Raw genomic sequence first — 19,543 nt, 5'->3', positions numbered from 1 at the left:
AAACGTGTGCGTGTACTTTGCAGAAAGCAAGAGTAGCTGTATATAAGATTTATATGTGGATAGACAAGATTCCGCTAGCTTACTCTGGCTTATTACGTTGATGTGGAAAAGGAGACGGGCAAGGAAAGAACTTGTGACTAATTACCATGACGAGAATTAAAGTCATGCAGATGCAATCCGAACATGTTTTCAATATTCTACGCTATCTACCTCATCCACTATTGCGAAAAGAGTCGAACTCGGATCATAATTACTGTTTCATACTCTTCTTAAGACTAGTTACGTAAAAAAAGATCTTACAGCGGTCGTCTATCTAACTCAATGGCCGGATATTCCAGTTTTCACCGATCTCGCGTATCAAAGGATAAATACAAAACACGTTCACAACCATGTCAGGCACCTGACAACCCTCGCTATTTAGACTAATGGCAGTGCGACCACTGAGGTGTACGTAACGCCTAGTTAGCGCGACACTAAGGCCAATTACGAGTTTCATGCTTGCTTGCTGGCGCTTGAGTTGGCGAAGCGTGCGGAAATACATTGGGCAGTACTTCAGCCGATAGTTGTGTAGTTTGTCTTGCTCGTACAGTGATCAAACGTTATGTTTCACATGGCGCTACTTGCGTGGTGTTCGTATCCGGCAGGCCAAGCGAAATACGTGCATCCGAACAACCATTTAGGCGTTTTGCCTGGGTAATACTGGGAAATAATTTTGCAACGTTGATGTTCGCAGTGCTTTGCTTTTTGGAGCTAAAACAGAACTCATATTATGATTCAGTCAAGAATTTAGAGAGCTAGCTTAGGATCAGTGAATATGTTACTCGTACGAGGTTACTTGCTGAAAAAATACCTAAGTAACTCGCGGATAGCAGCAAGTAGTGCGGTAGTTGCGGTTGACTTGCAATCAGTTTTTAACCGCAAAATTATTACCTGATGAGGAATGACTAAATCTGGTATGCAGGTAGCTTAGGTGACTCAGCCCATCGGAATACCCGTGAGCAGGCAGTACTGCCGCACATTCTAGATATGTAAACCAAAGTCAGATTCACAATGCAAGTAACAGAAAACCTCAAAACTAACACGATGTTATAAGATATCTAGCACCGAAAGCTGTTAAAGTGTGGCACAGATATCACAAGTCAATTTCACTACGCTCTTCAAGAAAGAAGAAGATATCACACATTTCGCACACATGTTTTGCTACGGCATCAAGTAGTCTCAGCACATCCTTTGCGTTTGAAACGAACAGAGCGATTTAATTACTCCTGTTTTTCATTTTGTGTACTCACCCGTTCAAGCCAATACCCAATCAAACGCATTCCATGAAAAAAAAAAAACATTGCGTTAACGTGCTTGGTGAAATCAATGCACCCGAACAGCACAGTTTCACACAGAAAGTACATCAGAATTATGCTCAGTGTGGCCACCCTTAAGCAAACACTCGCACAACCAAATCGCCTGCGCTTGCCTGAGAGCCATATGGTTGTGTTACGAAATTAGAGACCTGGTGATCGAAATAAAAGTCGTATATTGGTATATCTGGTTAGATGGCTGTAAAAATGACCGGGTGCTGGGCTTCACATTACACCAATCTCACCAGGAATAGCCTTTTGCATGTTCACTTTCTTAAAAGAACCAAAAAGAAGGCTTCTAAGGACGGTGCAGATAAAACGCGACAAGTGGCAGCCTACAAATGCATCGTGCGTGTACAATGTGCAACTTTTGCTCATATACCGCTTAGCTTAGTGGTTTGTGCAGTCAAGTGCAGTGACTGCAGACAAGTGCAGTGACTGCCGAAGGGAGACGGCTTGCTTCGCACACACGCTGTGGAATTGCACCAAGTACAAAGAAGTAGCCAAGTCTGGAAGGATCCCGCAGTGACTAGAAGCAGCCGCAGGGAGCGACAATCAAAACGAACAACTCTGGGCCGTCTGTCATCGATGCGTTGGCCTGGCAGGGACCCAGGCCGTGCGGCCGGGGCCCAGAAGACGACGTAGCGCTCGGAGCGCGCGGGCAATCGCGCGTTTTACTTCGGGCTCAAGTAAACGTTCTACCAATACAACCAAAACTATATTCCTACACGGAGGCTTTCGACAACCATGCGGTAATAAAGGACTATAGAAGGCCATCGAAGCAAAATGTTGCAGCAATCGGTTTACAGCGACAATAAAAAAGAGAAAATATGGGGTTGTACGCACCAAAACCACAGTCTGATTATGAGACACGCCGTGGTGGGTTGGACTCTGGATTAATTCTGACCAGCTGGCGTTCTTTACCGGGTTCCCAATTCACGGTACACGAGCGCTTTTACCTATGCCCCCCTCCCCTCCCCAGTATTTAGCAATGGCTTTCAATGAGCAGTGCAGCTCGGGGGCTGTAGCTGATGATACTAATGTGGCCACGTACGCCAAGTAGGTATGTAAGAGCACATTCAAGCACCTTAAGCCATGTTAGGCAGCCTTCATTCATTACGGATTGAAGGTTGATTCCTCTAACCTTGTGCCACATTCCGGTGTCTGTTAGCGGTCCAGCGAAGATAGCTGATGCAGCCCATGCGGAGGCTTGGTTAAAAAAATTGCTTTGGCGACTAAAGCGCGAGACATTGCTGTGGTCATCCCGTAAGAACAATGTTCGCGAGCAAGCGCTGGATTTTAAGAAAGCACTCGTGTCTTCTCCTTAAGTATATACAAGTCATGAGCATTTAAACTGTTGCTGCGTTAATAGTGAAATGTGAATTCCGACTAGCGGTAACGGGTCGTCGGTGTTATCAAAACTAATTTAAGAAAGTGATGGTTACTTCTACTGCAATCATAGTGAAGGGCTCACTGTCCTGGTCGTTTTAGGTGGAGGAGGAGCTGGAGGAGGCGAAGGAAAGAAAGAGAGGGGCAGGGATGCCAGTCTCAATCACACAGCATACTTTGCGAGTTTATGAAGAAAATATAGGTTAAATGCGCAGTGATTACTGTAGATTCGAAACTTGGTTCCGCGCAGTAGCAGAAAAATACGGTGCCTTCAAAGCACGCTCACGTCTTTAGCTGCTATGATGAGCTGACGGCATGCGCTGCGGCTTACCTTCACAACAAGAACCAAGATTATGTCACGTTTTCAAATCCCAAAGGTTAATTAAGAAAAGCTGAATAGGAAAGAGGAGGAATATGATGCCTTGTGTGTTCACTTCCCAACTTGGAAGCCCTACCTCCACAATAATTGCCTTTCTCTTTTATCAAGAGGACATTCCTCAGCGCGTATGTGCGCATGCTTACTCCTGCTGATACCATTCGAGAATATACTAAACATGCTGCGCATAATATTGCTTTTCTGATGATGATAATGCGAAAGAAAAAGAGTACAATTCGAGAAAAATTATTGGCTAAATTTGCGACTGCAGCGGGTCTATAAACTAGAACAGAGCTGAACAAATTAACTGAAGGCAACGATGACAAACGAACGGAAACGTAGGAAAGATTATGAAACACTATTGTCTCGCCACTTGTTAGCTCCCAGGAAACGCCGCTTTCGAAAGAGGAAAATTAGGGGAATATAAGCTCGACATTGGAGAAAGCTCTTCTTCTCAAAACCGTACTGCTCGCGTTTGCCTTTGAATGTTTGCTCAAGAGGAGGACAGCTTAAGCAGTGCAATATTTACTGCGTATAGTATTGCGCCGGATATCGTGTCCCTCCTTCGTGTTATCAGCGAAACTAACTTTTTATTTATAGCTGTTTACAAAATGGGATGGAACTTCTTACATTTGACGAATTATAACAAAAAAGTCCCAGTTTCACCTGAAAGGCGAAGCATCTATTGCGATAGCATAATGAGTGGTCAGTAATACGAAGTTAGGATGCTTTATCGGCCGTATAAACATTTCTTTTATTATGGGCTTTTACATGCCGATACCACGATCTTATCAGGAGGCACGCCGTAGTGGGGGACTCTGGATTAATTTTGTCCACCTGCAGTTCTTTAACGTGCGCCTAAATCTAAGTACATGGGTGTTTTTGGATTTCAACTCCGTCGAAATGCAGCCGCTGGGACCAGAATTTCTTCCCGCGACCTCTTGACTAGCAGGACAACACCAATGCCACTAAGCAACCTGGCTTTTCCATATAAACTTGTAAATATAGGCCTACTAGCTAACTCAACAAGAATGGTGTCACGCACGCACAAACAAACATGAACACATCTCTCTCGATGACCGCGGAAACTCGCTGTCAAAAGGCTTCAGTGAGAAAACACGGCAGCAGCAGTGAGTGAATTGACTTTCGTGCTGCCGCTTGCATCAACGCTAACGAAGTCATGAAAACTTAGTGCAGCGCGGACTCTGTACTTGTTGCACATGGCTTTCAAGATACAGTGGCCTGGCCGCCCGGAGTAAAATGCGGAAGGCGACACGCTTCCTTCCCCCTTTCGTCCATAGTGTGTGATCGCCGGCTTATCCTCGGACGCTTTCACTCGCACATACAGCACACCGGCGCGCGGCCAATTTTCTCGTCCTTTGACTTTATACGTAACATCACGGCGACGGTGACGTCGCGGCAGAAATGCGCCTGGAATGTCCACATATTAGCTATCGCAATACATTTTTGGAAAGTGTCCAATAAATATTGGGTTTGTCTGAAGCAATACTCGCTGAACTAGTATTTTGTGATGTGAATAGAGTATTATTAAAAGGCTCCTCACTTGTGATATAGGTACTGTGTCCTTCCACCCCCCTGTCCAAGCTTTCTCCATGCGCAGACTTACAAAAAACAGTCTTTTGTTTCTTTGTCATTCTCTGAATCACAAGCACACGCAGAGAAATAACATTCTGATCGCATGTATATAGCTGCAACGACCAGCTATCCTAATTTCATATGAAGCCATGGGTTCTAACCGCTAACCACCACCTAACAGTGCTTCGCCACAATAATGTGTTCTCACACACTCCTAAAAACATAATCACGACGCTGTCAACATAAAATACAGCAATCGAAAGAGGTGATCTTGCACCACTGGTAAATCAGCCAACGATTTCAGAACTTTCGTCTAAGGAAAAAAGGTGTACGACAAAATAAGGTAAGTAAAATTTAAGTATGCAATCTCTCCATGGATGTCTAAGTTAAGACATTACCTAGTCTTCATCAGTGGGAACTGATCTCTGGATTTCTGTTACTCTGGGTAGATAACATTTTACACCACTATACCATAGCAATTCCAGAGGTTATCAGCGACCCGCCGGTTCCTCCCAAGGACAGCTGGACCGTTCCGTTGGAGTCAACTACTACCATGGGTGCCATGGAGGACATGGGCCGCTTTCCTGGGACGATGAAGTTGGCTTGGGAAGGAGCCAGATTATAGAGATTGGGTTTTCCTGGCATTGAGAAGTCGTTCATCTGATTGTTGAGCAAGACACCAGAATCTGTGCGCACCAAGCTGCCGAAGCTGCATCAATAAAAAATATGACGCTGTTAGAACACTCAAACGTTGCACAGCGGGACGGGAGTATGCAATGAAAAGTAAAAAAAAAATAAACCACGTGATAGGAACTTTGCCTTAGAACTTAGTCCTGTGGCACACAATATTTATTGCTTGTTTGTTAACAGAAAAAGAACGAATAATAATGAGGTATCCTGCCAAAAATCTAATTTGTGCAGAATAATACACCTGTAATAACTTGAGGCAAAGAACAAAAAAAAAACGCGAGGACACAAGAAGGCAACGAAGGTGCAGCGCTACTAAAAAATTAATTTTTATTGCAGAGGGTTACCACATATATGACATCGTACAGCTGGAAGAAAAAATGCACTGTCGCACATAAATTTCTTTCCGGCAAAATCATCCACAATAGGCCGCTACCACGATATGAACATGATTTCTTTTTTTTGACAGTGACACAGATGGAAACCTTTCAAAGTTATCGCTTCGAATCGTTTAGAATGTCTCGATGATCTCCCTAGTGTCTTCATCTGGGTTGCTAGATATCACTTGTGATTCTTCAAACAAGGGTTTACAGCCACAACGTGAACAGCGTGCGGCTAGATGACTAGTCTTTACCAGATTATTAACATGGTTTGCATGTTCCCGTAAGCGATGATTGAGGCATCTTCCCGTGTGACCAATGTATTCCTTCCCGCAGTCTAAAGGAATACGGTACACCACTCTTTCCATGCGCGAAACAAACTTTTCTCGGTGTTTTTTATTGCAGTTATGGCGCCTCCTTGTAGCAATGTTAACTATGTTAACTTTCGCGCACAAACCAGACAATTTCAATAGGGCTGACAAGAGCACATCAGCACCAACATGATTCCCGATTTTCGTCATATTATGTCTAGCTTAGTGCAAGTACGGCATGGCAACCACTTTTCTGCTTCTGCTCTATTGGGCAGTGGAATCCGGGTGAACGCGTTTTCTTAACATGCTGCTAGCCACTGCTGTCATCATTCGCAAGGGGCAGCCAGCTGCGCTTAAGCGTGAAACTTCGTTTTCGAAGCTTCTGTTTGCTGTGTGCGTGCGTGCGTGCGTGTGTGTGCGTGTGTGTGTGTGTATGTGTGTGCGCGCGCGCGCGCGCGTGTGTGTGTGTGTGTGTGTGTGTGTGTGTGTGTGTGTGTGTGTGTGTGTGTGTGTGTGTGTGTGTGTGTGTGTGTGTGTGTGTGTGTGTGTGTGTGTGTGTGTGTGTGTGTGTGTGTGTGTGTGTGTGTGTGTGTGTGTGTGTGTGTGTGTGTGTGTGTGTGTGTGTGTGTGTGTGTGTGTGTGTGTGTGTGTGTGTGTGTGTGTGTGTGTGTGTGTGTGTGTGTGTGTGTGTGTGTGTGTGTGTGTGTTTGTGTGTGTGTGTGTGTGTGTGTGTGTGTGTGTGTGTGGTAACCACGTGCAATAAAATTCACTTGGTAGTAGCGCTCTGTCTTCTTTGCCTTCTAATGTCCTCGTGTTTCTTTTTTGCACTTTGCCTCAAGTTATGTGATCCACATAAGTCTGTTTTCTTCAATACAACTATATTGATTAGGATTTGTCAATTTCTATCTTTCCGCGACGCTCAATTAACATGTCGTAAATATGTAAAAATATTACAAAACATAATTTATCAAGAGTTTCAACCTGAGTGTTCCGCAATCGTTAATATTCATGATTCTTGCAAAACAATCCTACTTCGGTAAGCATTAACACCTTCAGGCATATACCTTCAGGCCCCCTTGTATCGAGCAAGGGGGCAAGCAATTTACGGTGAAGGCTATGTCATCGCATGTAATAATGGTCAAATGGATTTAAATTCATTTCCACGACGTATATTTCATAAAACATTCCGTCATACATTTAGTTCTCCAAATGGCGCCAGATATGTGCTGGTATACAAGCGATCCAGCATGCACAGGTCATCAAAATAAATAAAGCTCACTCAGGCTCACCGAACTGAGACTCAATCTGGCTCATGCAGACTCACATTCACCAATATCAGACACAGTGTCTCACACTCGAGCGCCAGAAATTAGAACGAGCCAGATACACTTGAAATTACATGCACAAAATTCAGTCTCCTCCGAACTCATTTAGACAGTGTTACAAAAACCATAATGAAGCAGGTTCATTTTGCTCACAGGCTGACGGCTTTCGAGCTCACTCAGACTCGTAAAACCACAAACTCATCAACTCACAAAGACTAATTGATACTTGTGGCCTCATGGGAGTACTAAAATTCGCGGACTCAAGGGATAACCATTTTTATTGGGTGAATGCAGCTCTGGAGAGGCGTCCTCATTCCAGAATGCCTTGAGCTCGGGCCGTGTCCCGGGCCCTCGCAATCAGCCGTTGCTAATCCGCGAGGTTGGAGGTGGCCAACGCTTTCGCCCAAAACTCGTTGGTGGGGTAAGGGTTCGGTGGATTTAATGGTGCCGCTCTGCAACCCCCTACTATGTGCCTGAGGGGTCTGGTCTCTGCGCAGAAGCGGCATTACGGATAGAATTGCGTAGGGGCTATGAAGTGATTTCTGGTTGGGTGGGGGAATGTATTAACCTGTAGAGCTCGGAGGAATCGCTCCTGCTCTCTAGGTAGTGACTTCTGTGGGGGCGCATATGTTCTACGGGTTAGCTTGTAGTGTTGTGTGATGTCTTGGTACGAGACTAGAGGGTGCATGCGCTCGGGTTCAGATTCCTCGGCGTCGGCTTGGTGGGTCAAATCTTGAGCCACCTGGTTGGTGACCTCGTTGCCAGGAATACCGCGATGAACTGGCACCCAGATGACCATGACTGATCTCGTTGGTGGCTTTTGATTGATGATCTGGAGCGTAGTGGTACGAATTCTGCCGCTAGCGAAGTTGCGGCACGCCTGTTGAGAGTCGGTCACTATGACTTCAACCTCTGTTTGGGAGAGCGCGAGGGCTAAGGCCGCTTCCTCGGCATGGAGGGGATTGTTTCGTGTGAGCGAAATGCTGCTCCGAAGCTCTTTGCTGACGACTACGGTGGCTGTTGTGGCTGCGCGTCTGGGGTAAGAACCCACGTCCGTGGGTTCCTACCTGTAGAGGGTACCTGTAGAGGGTACCTGTAAAGGGCTGTAGAGGGTAAAATCTTCTATCGCTTGCGTATGGCTAGGTCCCGGGCCTCGCTTCGCTCTGCGTGGTGCACTGGGTGCATGTTGCGAAGTAGAGGACGTACGGTGATGTTGCTCTGGATGTCATGGGGTAAGCTCACAGACTGAGTTGGCGAATGGCTCAGAAGGGCAGAGAGCCCCAGGCGTAAGAGAATGGACCTCCCCGTTTCCGCAACCACCATCCTTGTTCGCTGACTGGATAAGTGTGCCTCGATCAACTCCTCGGCCATGTCGTGCACACCCAGTCGTAGTAGGCGTTCTGTGGACGTACCAAGCGGCAGGCCCATCACCTTCTTATATGCCTTCCTGATCATTGTCTTGATTTTTTTGAGTTCCGTCCCACTGAGTAGTGTGTATGGAATAGCGTAAGTTTGAGACACGACGAAGGCTTCGACAAGCCGAAGCGTGTCCGCCTTCCCCATGCCTCTTGTCTTGGTTGTTATTCGCCGGATCATGTGGGTAACTTGGGCTGTTGTATTCTTAAGCTTGTGAATTAATGTTGTATTGGTGCGATCCGACTGGAAAACCATTCCCAATATCTTTACGCTCCGAGACGGAACGATGGTGTGTCCCTCCAGTTGTATACTGATAGTGGGCGAGTCGGATTTGGGCTTCTTTCGCGGTAAGACCAGGAGTAGCTCCGACTTTAGGGGGGCGCAGCTGACGCCGCACGATTTAGCATTGTCGCTCACCACGTCTCAAACCAAGTTCAGTCAGACTAGCAGGCTCATAACTCACTGTTTCTAATAGCGGCTAATCTGTAAATATCAGAACCTTGGAAGTACGCCAACATAATCTTAATTCATCAGAAAGGGGTCGCCAAAGACTTGAGAAATAATAGACCGATCAGCTTAGTGTCTGTTGCCTACAAAGCATTTACTAAGGTAGTCGCAAATAGAATCAGGAACGCATTAGACTTTTGTCCACCAAAGGACCACGCAGGATTTCGTAAAGGCTACCCAACAATGGACCATATTCACACTATCAATCAGGTGATAGAGAAATGTGCGGAATATAACCAACCCTTATATATAGCTTTCCTTGATTACGAGAAAGCGTTTGATTCAGTCGAAACCTCAGAAGTCATGGACGCATTAGGGAATGAGAGTGTAGACAAGCCATATATAAACATATTGAAAGATATCCATAGCGGCTCCCGAGCCACCGTACTCCTCCATAAAGAAAGCAACAAAATCGCAATAAAGAAAGGCGTCAGGCAGGGAGATACGATCTCTCCAATGCTATTCAGAGCGTGTTTACAGGAGGTATTCAGAGACCTGAATGGGGAAGAATTGGGGATAAAACTTAACGGAGAATACCTTAGTAACTTGCGATACGCTGATGATATTGCCTTGCTTAGTAACTCATGGGATCAATTGCAATGCATGCTCGCTGACCTGGAGAGGCAAAGCAGAAGGGTGGGTCTAAACATTAATCTGCAGAAAACTAAAGTAATGGTTGAAAGTCTCGGAAGAGAACAGCAGTTTACGATATGTAGCGAGGCACTGGAAGTGGTAAGGGAGTACATCTACTTAGGGCAGGTAGTGACGACGGATCGGCATCATAAGACTGAAATAATCAGAATAAGAATGGGCTGGGGTGCGTTTGACAGGCATTCTCAAATTATGAACAGCAGGTTGCCACTATCCCTCAAGAGAAAAGTGTATCACCAGCTGTGTCTTACCAGTACTGACGTACGGGGCAGAAACCTGGAGGCTTACGAAAAGGGTTCTACTTAAATTGAGGACGACACAACGAGCTATGAAAGAAGAATCATGGGTGTAACGTTAAGGGATAACAAAAGAGAAGATTGGGTGAGGGAACGAACGCGAGTTAGTGATGTCTTGTTTAAATCAAGAAAAAGAAATGGGCATGGGCAGGACATGTAATGAGCAGGGAAAATAACCGATGGTCATTAGGGGTTACAGACTGGATTCCAAGAGACGGTAAGCGTAGCAGAGGGCGGTAGAAAGTTAGGTGGGCAGATGAGATTAAGAAGTTTGCGGGGACAACATGGCCACAATTAGCACAAGGCCGGGGTAGTTGGAGAAGTAGGGGAGAGGTCTTTGTCCCGAAGTGGGCGTAGCCAGGATGATGATGATGAAGAAGATGTATATATCAAAAAAGCCTCGACTCTACCAAGTGGAATACGATGACAGCCTTTGGCCAAATGCGCTTCACTTTCAAAATGCTCCCCGGTAAGAGCTTCGATAACTTGTCTGGAATGCACACACTTATTTCGGTGCTTTGTGTGGACGCCAGGTCCGAAAATTTCCTGCGCCATTTACGAAGAGCCGTGTAGTAGGGACCACTTCTATGCCCTACTTTCCAAAAATCTCATCATTTATTAAACCATCGACAAGCGCCTCCACCAAACACTTTCTTGCGCCAAGACTGAGTGTCGAACAGAGAAACATTCTAGAATATCAGATAAGTGTCAATCGGAGCTGAAAATCCCTCTGTTCGATGCTTCGGTACTGAAACATGCTGGCGGTGACATTATCTGACCGTTTCCACTTTTAAGTCTGGGAACCGGCAAGGAAAACAACTACTCTAATATCGAGAACGTGCATGTGTACCGCTACACATGGAAAGTGGCGTTTGGCTTGCAACAGTAGGAGGAATCATGGAGAAGCTAAAAAGTTGGGATTACAGGAGGTAGAGGTACCCCTTACGTGGAAAAAGTAGCAGGAAATGAAAAGGCTGGTGAGCGAACTAGTGCAACGAAAAATTTAGCGTACAAGTGGCAGTGAGGTGAAAAAGATGAAGCCGCACAAAAGAGATTCTGGAACCGTTTAAGAGCACTCGGAGCTCCAGCTAGAGATTTACCAACGGTTTTAAGAGACGACGATAACATCGACTGAGACAAGATGCTGCGATACATCAGAAGTGTTAATAGAGACAACTTCGGCAAGAAAGCGAGCTCAGTCGAGACTCAAGCAAGCAGCAGTTAAGTGGGAGCGCTCATATTTATCGTAGAAAGGTATTACGGGAAAAAAGCGGAATGTGTCCCTAATAACACGGCTGCAGGATCCTATGATATCACAATGCAGGTAATTGAAAAGCTGGGCCCAAAGAGCCAGTCACTGCTGTATAATGTCACGATGTAAGTTATTAAAACGAATAAAGTTTCGTTTGGGTAGCTTGAAAGCAGGCGGAAACTAAATCTATAGGGGCAAAGGTGATAAGAATAATACGAGTTCAGTACATGCCAGTTACAGTAACGTCGGTGATATATTGAATGACAATGCAAGCCATAAAGTTAAACCTGTAGAAGTGGGTGGGAAAAGACGGTGCACTGGAAGAACAACAAAATGGGTTCAGTGTAGGCAGACTGTTCGAGGGTAATATTGCTACACGCATATGGTATTTGACTGTTTGAACGAGACGCGTGGGCACCATCACTCGAGAAAAGAGGAGGAAGAACGAACTGGGCTCGCACTTTGAATGCTAACGGTCAGTGCTGCAACCGCTGTTGTAAATATAACCTGTAAATAGTTGCTCGCCTTATTGACTCGTCCTTCGCGTAACATTGTGGTGGAGGTGCTACCGGTCAGCGCTGCAACCGCTGTTGTAAATATAACCTGTAAATAGTTGCTCACCTTATTGACTCGTCTTTCGCGTAACATTGTGGTGGAGGTAGAACGTTCCCCGTCCTCGCCACAGAGCTCCGAAGTGGCTGCACCGTCGTCTTCACAGCCATGGCTTCCAATGGAACCACCTCGTCGCCAGCTACAGCTACGGCGCCAACCGTAACGTACTTTATGGTTCCTAGTCTCCGTGATCCTGCGACATTCTCCGCTCAAAATGACGTTGACGTCGACGACTGGCTCAGCATGTACGAGCGTGTTAGCCAAAGCCACCACTAGGACCCTGCCATCATGCTTGCCAATGTGATCTTTTACCTGGACGGGGCACCGCGTGTCTGGTTTCCCAGCCATGAGAGCGAGCTCTCCAGCTGGGTCATTTTCAAAGAGCGGCTTCGCGACCTATTTGGCAACCCGTCCAGTCACCAACAGGCTGCGCGAAAAGAGCTGGCCCCCGTGTCCAGTCGTCGACCGAGTCGTATGTCTCCTACATACAGGAAGCGCTCGCGCTTTGCCGGAAAGTCGACGAGCACATGACGGAGGTTAACAAGGTGGGCCATATCCTAAAAGGCATCGTTGACGACGCCTTCAATTTTCTCTTCTATAACGACGTTTCTACCGTCGACGCCATAGCCCAAGAATGCCGCCGCTTCAAGGTAGCCGAAAACCGCCGTGTCGTCCCACAGTTTTCCCGGATCCCAAACACCCCTGCCAGATCCTCTTGCTCCGCTCTTACCGCCACACAACCATTTTAAGTGAACGTCACACGTATCATTCGCCATGAGATTGAAGCGGCGAGTACAACCCCCCTTCATCCACGACCCCCTGGCGGTACCTTTGGCCAAGCGGCCCCCACTATTTCCGTTATTCAGGCAGTTGTGCGGCAAGAAATTGCAAACCTTGGCATCCCTACCGCCTGCTCTGTCTCCCGACCTGATTCGGCACCCACTACCATGTCCACAACCTGTAATCACCAGTATTTTGCTCCCAGACCACGCAATCCTGCTGAATGGCGAACCCCAGACGACAAACAGATCTGCTTCCGCTTCGACCACGTTGGTCATGTATCCTGCCTCTGCCGCACCACCTGGATGCCGCCGTACTGGAGCTCATTCCCTGTTCCTTGCCCATACGCCGATGCTCGCCGTTATTCACCTCGCCGTCTGTACCCTACTTCTGATGCACCTGACAGCCGCTCCTCCATGCAATCGCCGTCGCCTCAAAGCCGTCGCTCCCTGTCACCCCAACCTCGCCGCTTTTCCTCGCCAAACCAACGTATGGAAAACTAGGTCATGCAGCTCTCGGAGGTAGTGCTGCATCACGTTCGCCCTGTCCAAATTCTCTGTTGACGCTCCTCACCAACACTAACCTAATTGAAGTAGACGTAGATGGTGTTCCGTTGACAGCTTTAATTGATACTGGAACCCAAGTGTCCATAATGAGCGCTAACCTATGTCGTCACCTCAAAAAAGTTCTTACGCCCGCCATCACTCTAGCCGTACGCGTGACCAATGGCGCCCCTGTTGCCACTGTTGCCGTCAGGGTTATGTGCACTGCTCGCATAGGAATTTCTGGCCGCCAAGTTCTAGTCCTGTTCAGCGTGCTAACCAGTTGGCCTCGTGACCTATTCTTCGGGCTCGGCTTCTGACGACGCATTCTGCCCTCATTGACTGTTAAACCGGTACGCTGTTCCTCGAGCTTCCTCTTTTTTGAGACATTCGCCCCGAACAACCGAACACCCTCTACTACAGACTTTGTTCGCTTACCTCCAAAAGCCCTAACCTTCGTCAAATTGGTCACCACGGCAACTGTGCCTGATGGCGACTATGTGATGGTGATGTCCTCCTGGCGCTCTACATATTTGTGCCACACTCCGTCGTAACCCTTGCCGCTAATTGGATGAGTCTCGCCGTTATCAATTTTGGCTTGACGAAGCAAGTGTTACATGAAGGCATAGCGGTGACCACGCTCTGGTCAGTGACCGATGAGCACGTCACTCTTTTTGCAGCCGACGCGTCTCTAGATCCTCCTAATTACCAGCAGGATACCTTGAACCTTGACGGTCCATTACGTGTCATGGTCGCTTCAGACACCGAACCTGACCAAGCAGCCGCCTATATCGCCTCTTGCTTTCCTACTGCGACATATCTGATACTGACAATCGGCCACTTGGTCAGACGTTCCTTATTAAGCATCGCATAATCACTGGTGATGCTGTTCCCATTCATCGCCGACCATACCGCATGTCCATGGCAGAGCGGCAAGTTATTCAGCAGGAAGTAAACAAGATGCTCGCTATAGGCATTGTTGAGCCGTCGTCGAGTCCTTGGGCATCGCTGGTCGTGCTCGTCAAAAAGAAAGATGGCACGTGACATTTCTGCGTTGATTACCGCCACCTAAACTGAATTACTAAACAGGACGTTTACCCTTTACCACGAATCGACGACGCTCATGATTGTCTTCACGGTGCCAAATACTGTTCGTCCATCGACCTTCGATCTGGTTATTGGTAGATTTCCGTAGATGAGCAAGACCAAGAAAAGACCGGTTTCGTCACTCCAGATGGCCTCTACCAATTCAAGGTTATGCCGTTCTATTTATGCAATGCCCCCGCCAAGTTTCAACTGATGATCGACTCTCTGCTTCAAGGTCTCAAATGGTCAACTTGCCTTTGTTACCTCGACGACGCCCTTGTTTTTTTCTCCTACATTTGAGACGCACCTTGAGCGCGTCGCCACTATCCTTGACTTCTTCTGCAAGGCTGGGCTCCAATTAAACTCATCGAAGTGCCACTTCGGGCGCCGACAGATTACAGTGCTAGGCCATCTCGTCGATGCTACCGTCGATGCTTCCGGAGGTTCGAGCAGTAATGTCTTTTCCTATACCTCAGTCTGTCAAAGACCTCTGGAGTTTTGTGGGGCTCTGTTCTTATTTCCGACGGTTCGTGAAAGACTTCGCAGCAATCGTTCGACCGCTCACTGAACTTCTGGAGAAAGACGTGCCTTTTACGTGGGGTACCCCTCAGGCTGCCGCATTTTCACGCCTTATCACGATTCTCACCAATCCACCGGACTTGGCCCACTTTGACCCATCCGCACCTACAGAGATTCGAACCGATGCAGTGGTTATGGGATCGGCGCCGTCTTATCGCAACGCCAACACGGGCACGACCGCGTTATAGCCTACGATATCCGGCTCCTGACAACTGCAGAGCGCAACTTTTCGATTACCGAGCGCGAATTTCTTGCTCTTGTCTGGGCTTTTTCAAAGTTCTACCCCTATTTATATGACAAGCCCTTCTCAGTAATCACAGACCATCATGCGCTCTGTTGGCTTTCGTCGCTCAAGGATCCTACTGGCCGGCTCAGTTGTTGGGCCCTCCGACTACTGGAATATCCCACACAGTAACTTACAGGTCGGGACGCGAACACAAGGACGCAGATTGCCTCTCTCGCTACCCAGTCGAAAACGCAACCTCTACTTCTGATACTGACACCGACGCCTGTGTTCTCCGTTTTTCCATTGCGCCATGTCGCCGACGAGCAGCGCCGTGACCCGTCCTAGCGTATCATCATTGACCGCCTGGAATCGTCACTTGCCGACAGTTCCCCTCGCTTATTCACACTTCAAGATGGCGTTCACCAACGTTCACCCCGACGGCCCTGCCTTACTCCTTGTGATCCTCAAACACCTTCGCTCGGCGGTTCTCCACGAACTTCACGACCTCCCCATTGCTGGTCACTTGGCTGTGTCACGTACCTACGACCGGATCCGCCAATGCTTCTTTAGGCCAGGGCTTGCTCGCTCCGTTCAAAGATACGTAGCTGCGTATGAGAAATGTCAGCGACGCAAGACACCATCGACGCTCCCTGCTGGGTACCTTCAACCACTCGACATTCCCGCGCAACCATTCTTTTGGGTTGGTTTGTACTTTCTTGGCCCTTTTCCTCTATATACCTCTAGGAACAGGTGGATCTCTGTGGCCACGGATTACGCCACGCGCTACGCCATCACCCAAGCGCTTCCTACAAGCTGCACCACAGATGTCACCGATTTTCTTCTACGCGACACGATTTCTTTACATGGAGCTCTGCGACAACATCTCACAGACCGTGGCCGCACATTCCTATCAAACGTTATCACGGACATCCATCCAGCAGTCCTGTGCCACGAGGCACAAGCTATCCACATCATACCATCCGCAAACACATGGCCTCGCGGAGCGTATCAATTGCACTCTCACAGACGTGCTCGCGAAATATGCCTCTTCCGACCACACTGACTGGGACCTCGCTCTACCGTTTGTCACATTTGCTTATAGTTCCTCGCGCCGCGACACAGCCGGTTATTCCCCATTTTTTCCTTCTGTTCGGCCGAGAACCAGCACTGCCCTTCGGCACAACCCTGTCTGTTCACGCGGCACCGACCAGTGAATATGCACTTGACGCCGTCGCCCGCTGTGCCCACGCAAGGGAAATTGGTTATAATAGGAGAATGCCAGCAAACTTGAAAGTAGAAAAAATTGAGAAGCAGACGTAAACAAAGTGACAGGAAGGTGGCCAGCCACCTTCCTGTCGCTTTGTCTACGTCTGCTTCTCAATCTTTTCTACTTTCAAGTTTGCTGGCATTGTCCTATTATAACCATGTGCCAACTAGCCCAACAAGCCACTCTCATGAAAGAAAATTGCCCATGACCACCTTCTGAAATTTCAAGCGAGTCAAAGGCATTTGTATGACCGGCGACACCGAGACGTGCTCTTCCCGCCTGGTTCTTTGGTGGTTCTATGGTCTGCGCCACGTCAGGTTGGCCTGTCAGAAAAACTGCTGTCTCGTTACACAGACCCATACCGAGTGCTTCGTGCCATGACTCCCGACACCTATGAGATCGCCCCTGACACCCCATCTGCTTCCCAGTCCAGTGGTATCGTGCACGTTACATGACTGAAGCTGTATCACCCTCCCAGTCATGACATTCAGACGCTCCGGGACGTCGCTTCTGCCGCCGGGGGATTATGCTACACGTGTGTGGTATTTGATTGATTGAACGAGGCGCGTGGGCGCCATCACTCGAGAAAAGAGGAGGAAGAACGAACCGGACTAGCGCTGCGAATCTAACCGGTCAGCGCTGCAACCGCTGTTGTAAATATAACCTGTAAATAGTTGCTCGTCTTACTGACTCGTCCTTCGCGTAACAATATCTTTGTACTAAAGAACTGCATAGATTTCAGATATCCAACATTTTTAGATAGAAAGGGAGCTTATGGCAACGTAGATAGGAAATTGCTATGGGATATTCTCAAGCTCTGGCTTGGTTCAGGCTTTCTTCAGGAAGGAATATTCTACAATGAATCACATCCATGTCATCAATCAGGTAACTGAAAAATCTGCGGAGTACAACGAACTTCTGTACATAGCTTTCGTAGATTACGAAAAGGCATTTGATTCAGTAGACATACCAGCAGTCATAGACGCATTGCGTAATCAAGGAGTATAGGAGGCATACGTGAATATCATGGAAAATATCTACAAACATTGCGCACCTACCTTGGTTCTGCGTTAGAAAAGTATAAAATTACGTATCAAAAAATTATTCAGGTAAGGAAATACAATCTCTCCAATGCTATTCACTGCATGCCTAAAATAAGTATTGAAGCACTTAGACTGGGAACGCTAGGAGTGAGGATTAATGGCGAATGTTTCAGCAACCTTCAGTTTGCAGATGAAATTCTCCTGTTCAGCAACACTGAAGATGAGATGCAGCAATATATTGAGGACCTTAACCGAGAAAGTGGAACAAAGGGGTTGAAGATTATTATGCCGAATGCAAATGTGATGTCCTTTAGCCTGTCAAGGAAACAAGAATTGGGGATTGCCAGTCAGCCTCTAGAGCCTTTACAGGAGTGCATTTATCTAGGTCAATTAATCGCAAAGGACACGGCCGATGCGAAGGAAACTTACAGAAGAATAAAAATGGGTCGGAGTGCATACGGCAGGAATTGCCAAATACTGACTGAGAGCTGGCTACTGTCATTGAAAAGAAAAGTGAACAATTATTGCATTCTATCAGTGCTAACGTATGGGGCAGAAAATTGGAAGTTAACAAAGTAGCTCGAGAACAGGTTAAGGACCGCGCAAAGAGAGATGGAACGAAAAATGTTAGGCGCAATGGTAAGAAACAGGAGGAGAGCGGTGTCAATCAGCGAGAAAACGGGAGTAGCCGATATTCTAGTTGAGATTAAGGGAAGCAGTGGAGCTTGTCAGCCAATGTAATGTGTGGGATGGATAACCGGTGGATCATTAGAGGTAAAAATGGGTGCCAAGGTCCAAGCGCAGTTGAAGGCGGCAGAAAACTACGTGGGGTGATGAAATGTACTCCTTAGCGCTACGTGCGCGCTATTGAGTAGAAGCTCCATACAATATCTTGCCACATTTAGCATTATTGATTTGTTGTAATCGTACTTCCCGACAAACTTACTTGCTCTAAGCAATCAAATTTATCCGTACTGGCATTCCTACTGGTGGGTCTCGCTGGCGATCTTCAATTACAACATTCTGTTCTTTAATTGTTTCAAGTACAACATTACGTTTAACAGTGTGTGTTTTCTAATACGTATATATAGGAGTTATTCACAATGTCATATTGAGTCTTATAAGTTTCCCAAGTACTGGAAGTGCTGCCGTTGCGAGCAAAGCAAGGTCATCGCTTATATAAGGGGCAAGAATTTCTCATAGTTTTAAATTGAGTAGCGACGTGGTGTTAAATATCGCAGGCTTAACTAAACTTCTTAATTTAAACTACTAAACGCTTCTGAACAAATCCGGCGAGATTAGATTTCAAGGGATGCCACTTTGCGTAGAAGGCGCTTTGCAGCTTTGCTAACAAGTGTCGCGCGGGACCTTTCAGAAATTAATGGTTGGAAGGCACAGCACCCGTTAGAACTCCAATTGGTGCTCTTTGTTATTTGATTGCCCGGCTAGAAACCATAGGTAAAATTCAATGAAAACTGTTAAATTTAGAAACATTGCCACCTTCTGCAATTCACAAATGTCACCTTGTCAACCACAATGTCGAAGAAATAATAGACGGTAGTTCCATAACGGAAAGACAACATCGAAATAAATACATATGTGATCATGCGTGGTGTATACTGCTTCTACTTTTGCCAGTGATTGTTTTTCACCGAGTTATCACTACCATCAAATTAGCGCTAGGCGCCAGACGCACTTTTTCAGTCTGAAAGTTCTTGAATCTTGTCGCCGATTCTATAGCAAAGAGCCTATTATAATAACATTACGTGCCCGACGCAAAGTTGCATTATCAGATGTACATGAACACGCGCAATCACTCTGAAATGTGCAGTGATACACGTATGAAAGAGAAAGCACTTGACCAGTCAGT

The 19,543-nt window shown here is 47.0% G+C and overlaps 1 protein-coding gene across 1 annotated transcript in view; it reads right to left on the bottom strand.

Moving 5' to 3' along the window:
- The window catches only part of LOC135910709 (scoloptoxin SSD14-like), a 168,887-nt gene that overhangs the window by 14,218 nt on the left and 135,126 nt on the right, over window positions 1–19,543 (bottom strand). Inside the window, exon 15 of the mRNA XM_070533943.1 lies at window positions 5,185–5,422. Coding sequence (XP_070390044.1) covers window positions 5,185–5,422 — 238 coding nt within the window. The remainder of the gene's footprint in view (window positions 1–5,184; window positions 5,423–19,543) is intronic.

This window comes from Dermacentor albipictus, chromosome 2 (assembly GCF_038994185.2).
Source record: "Dermacentor albipictus isolate Rhodes 1998 colony chromosome 2, USDA_Dalb.pri_finalv2, whole genome shotgun sequence".
In the NCBI taxonomy this organism is placed as follows: domain Eukaryota; kingdom Metazoa; phylum Arthropoda; class Arachnida; order Ixodida; family Ixodidae; genus Dermacentor; species Dermacentor albipictus.
This window is presented reverse-complemented; position numbering and strand designations above follow the sequence as displayed.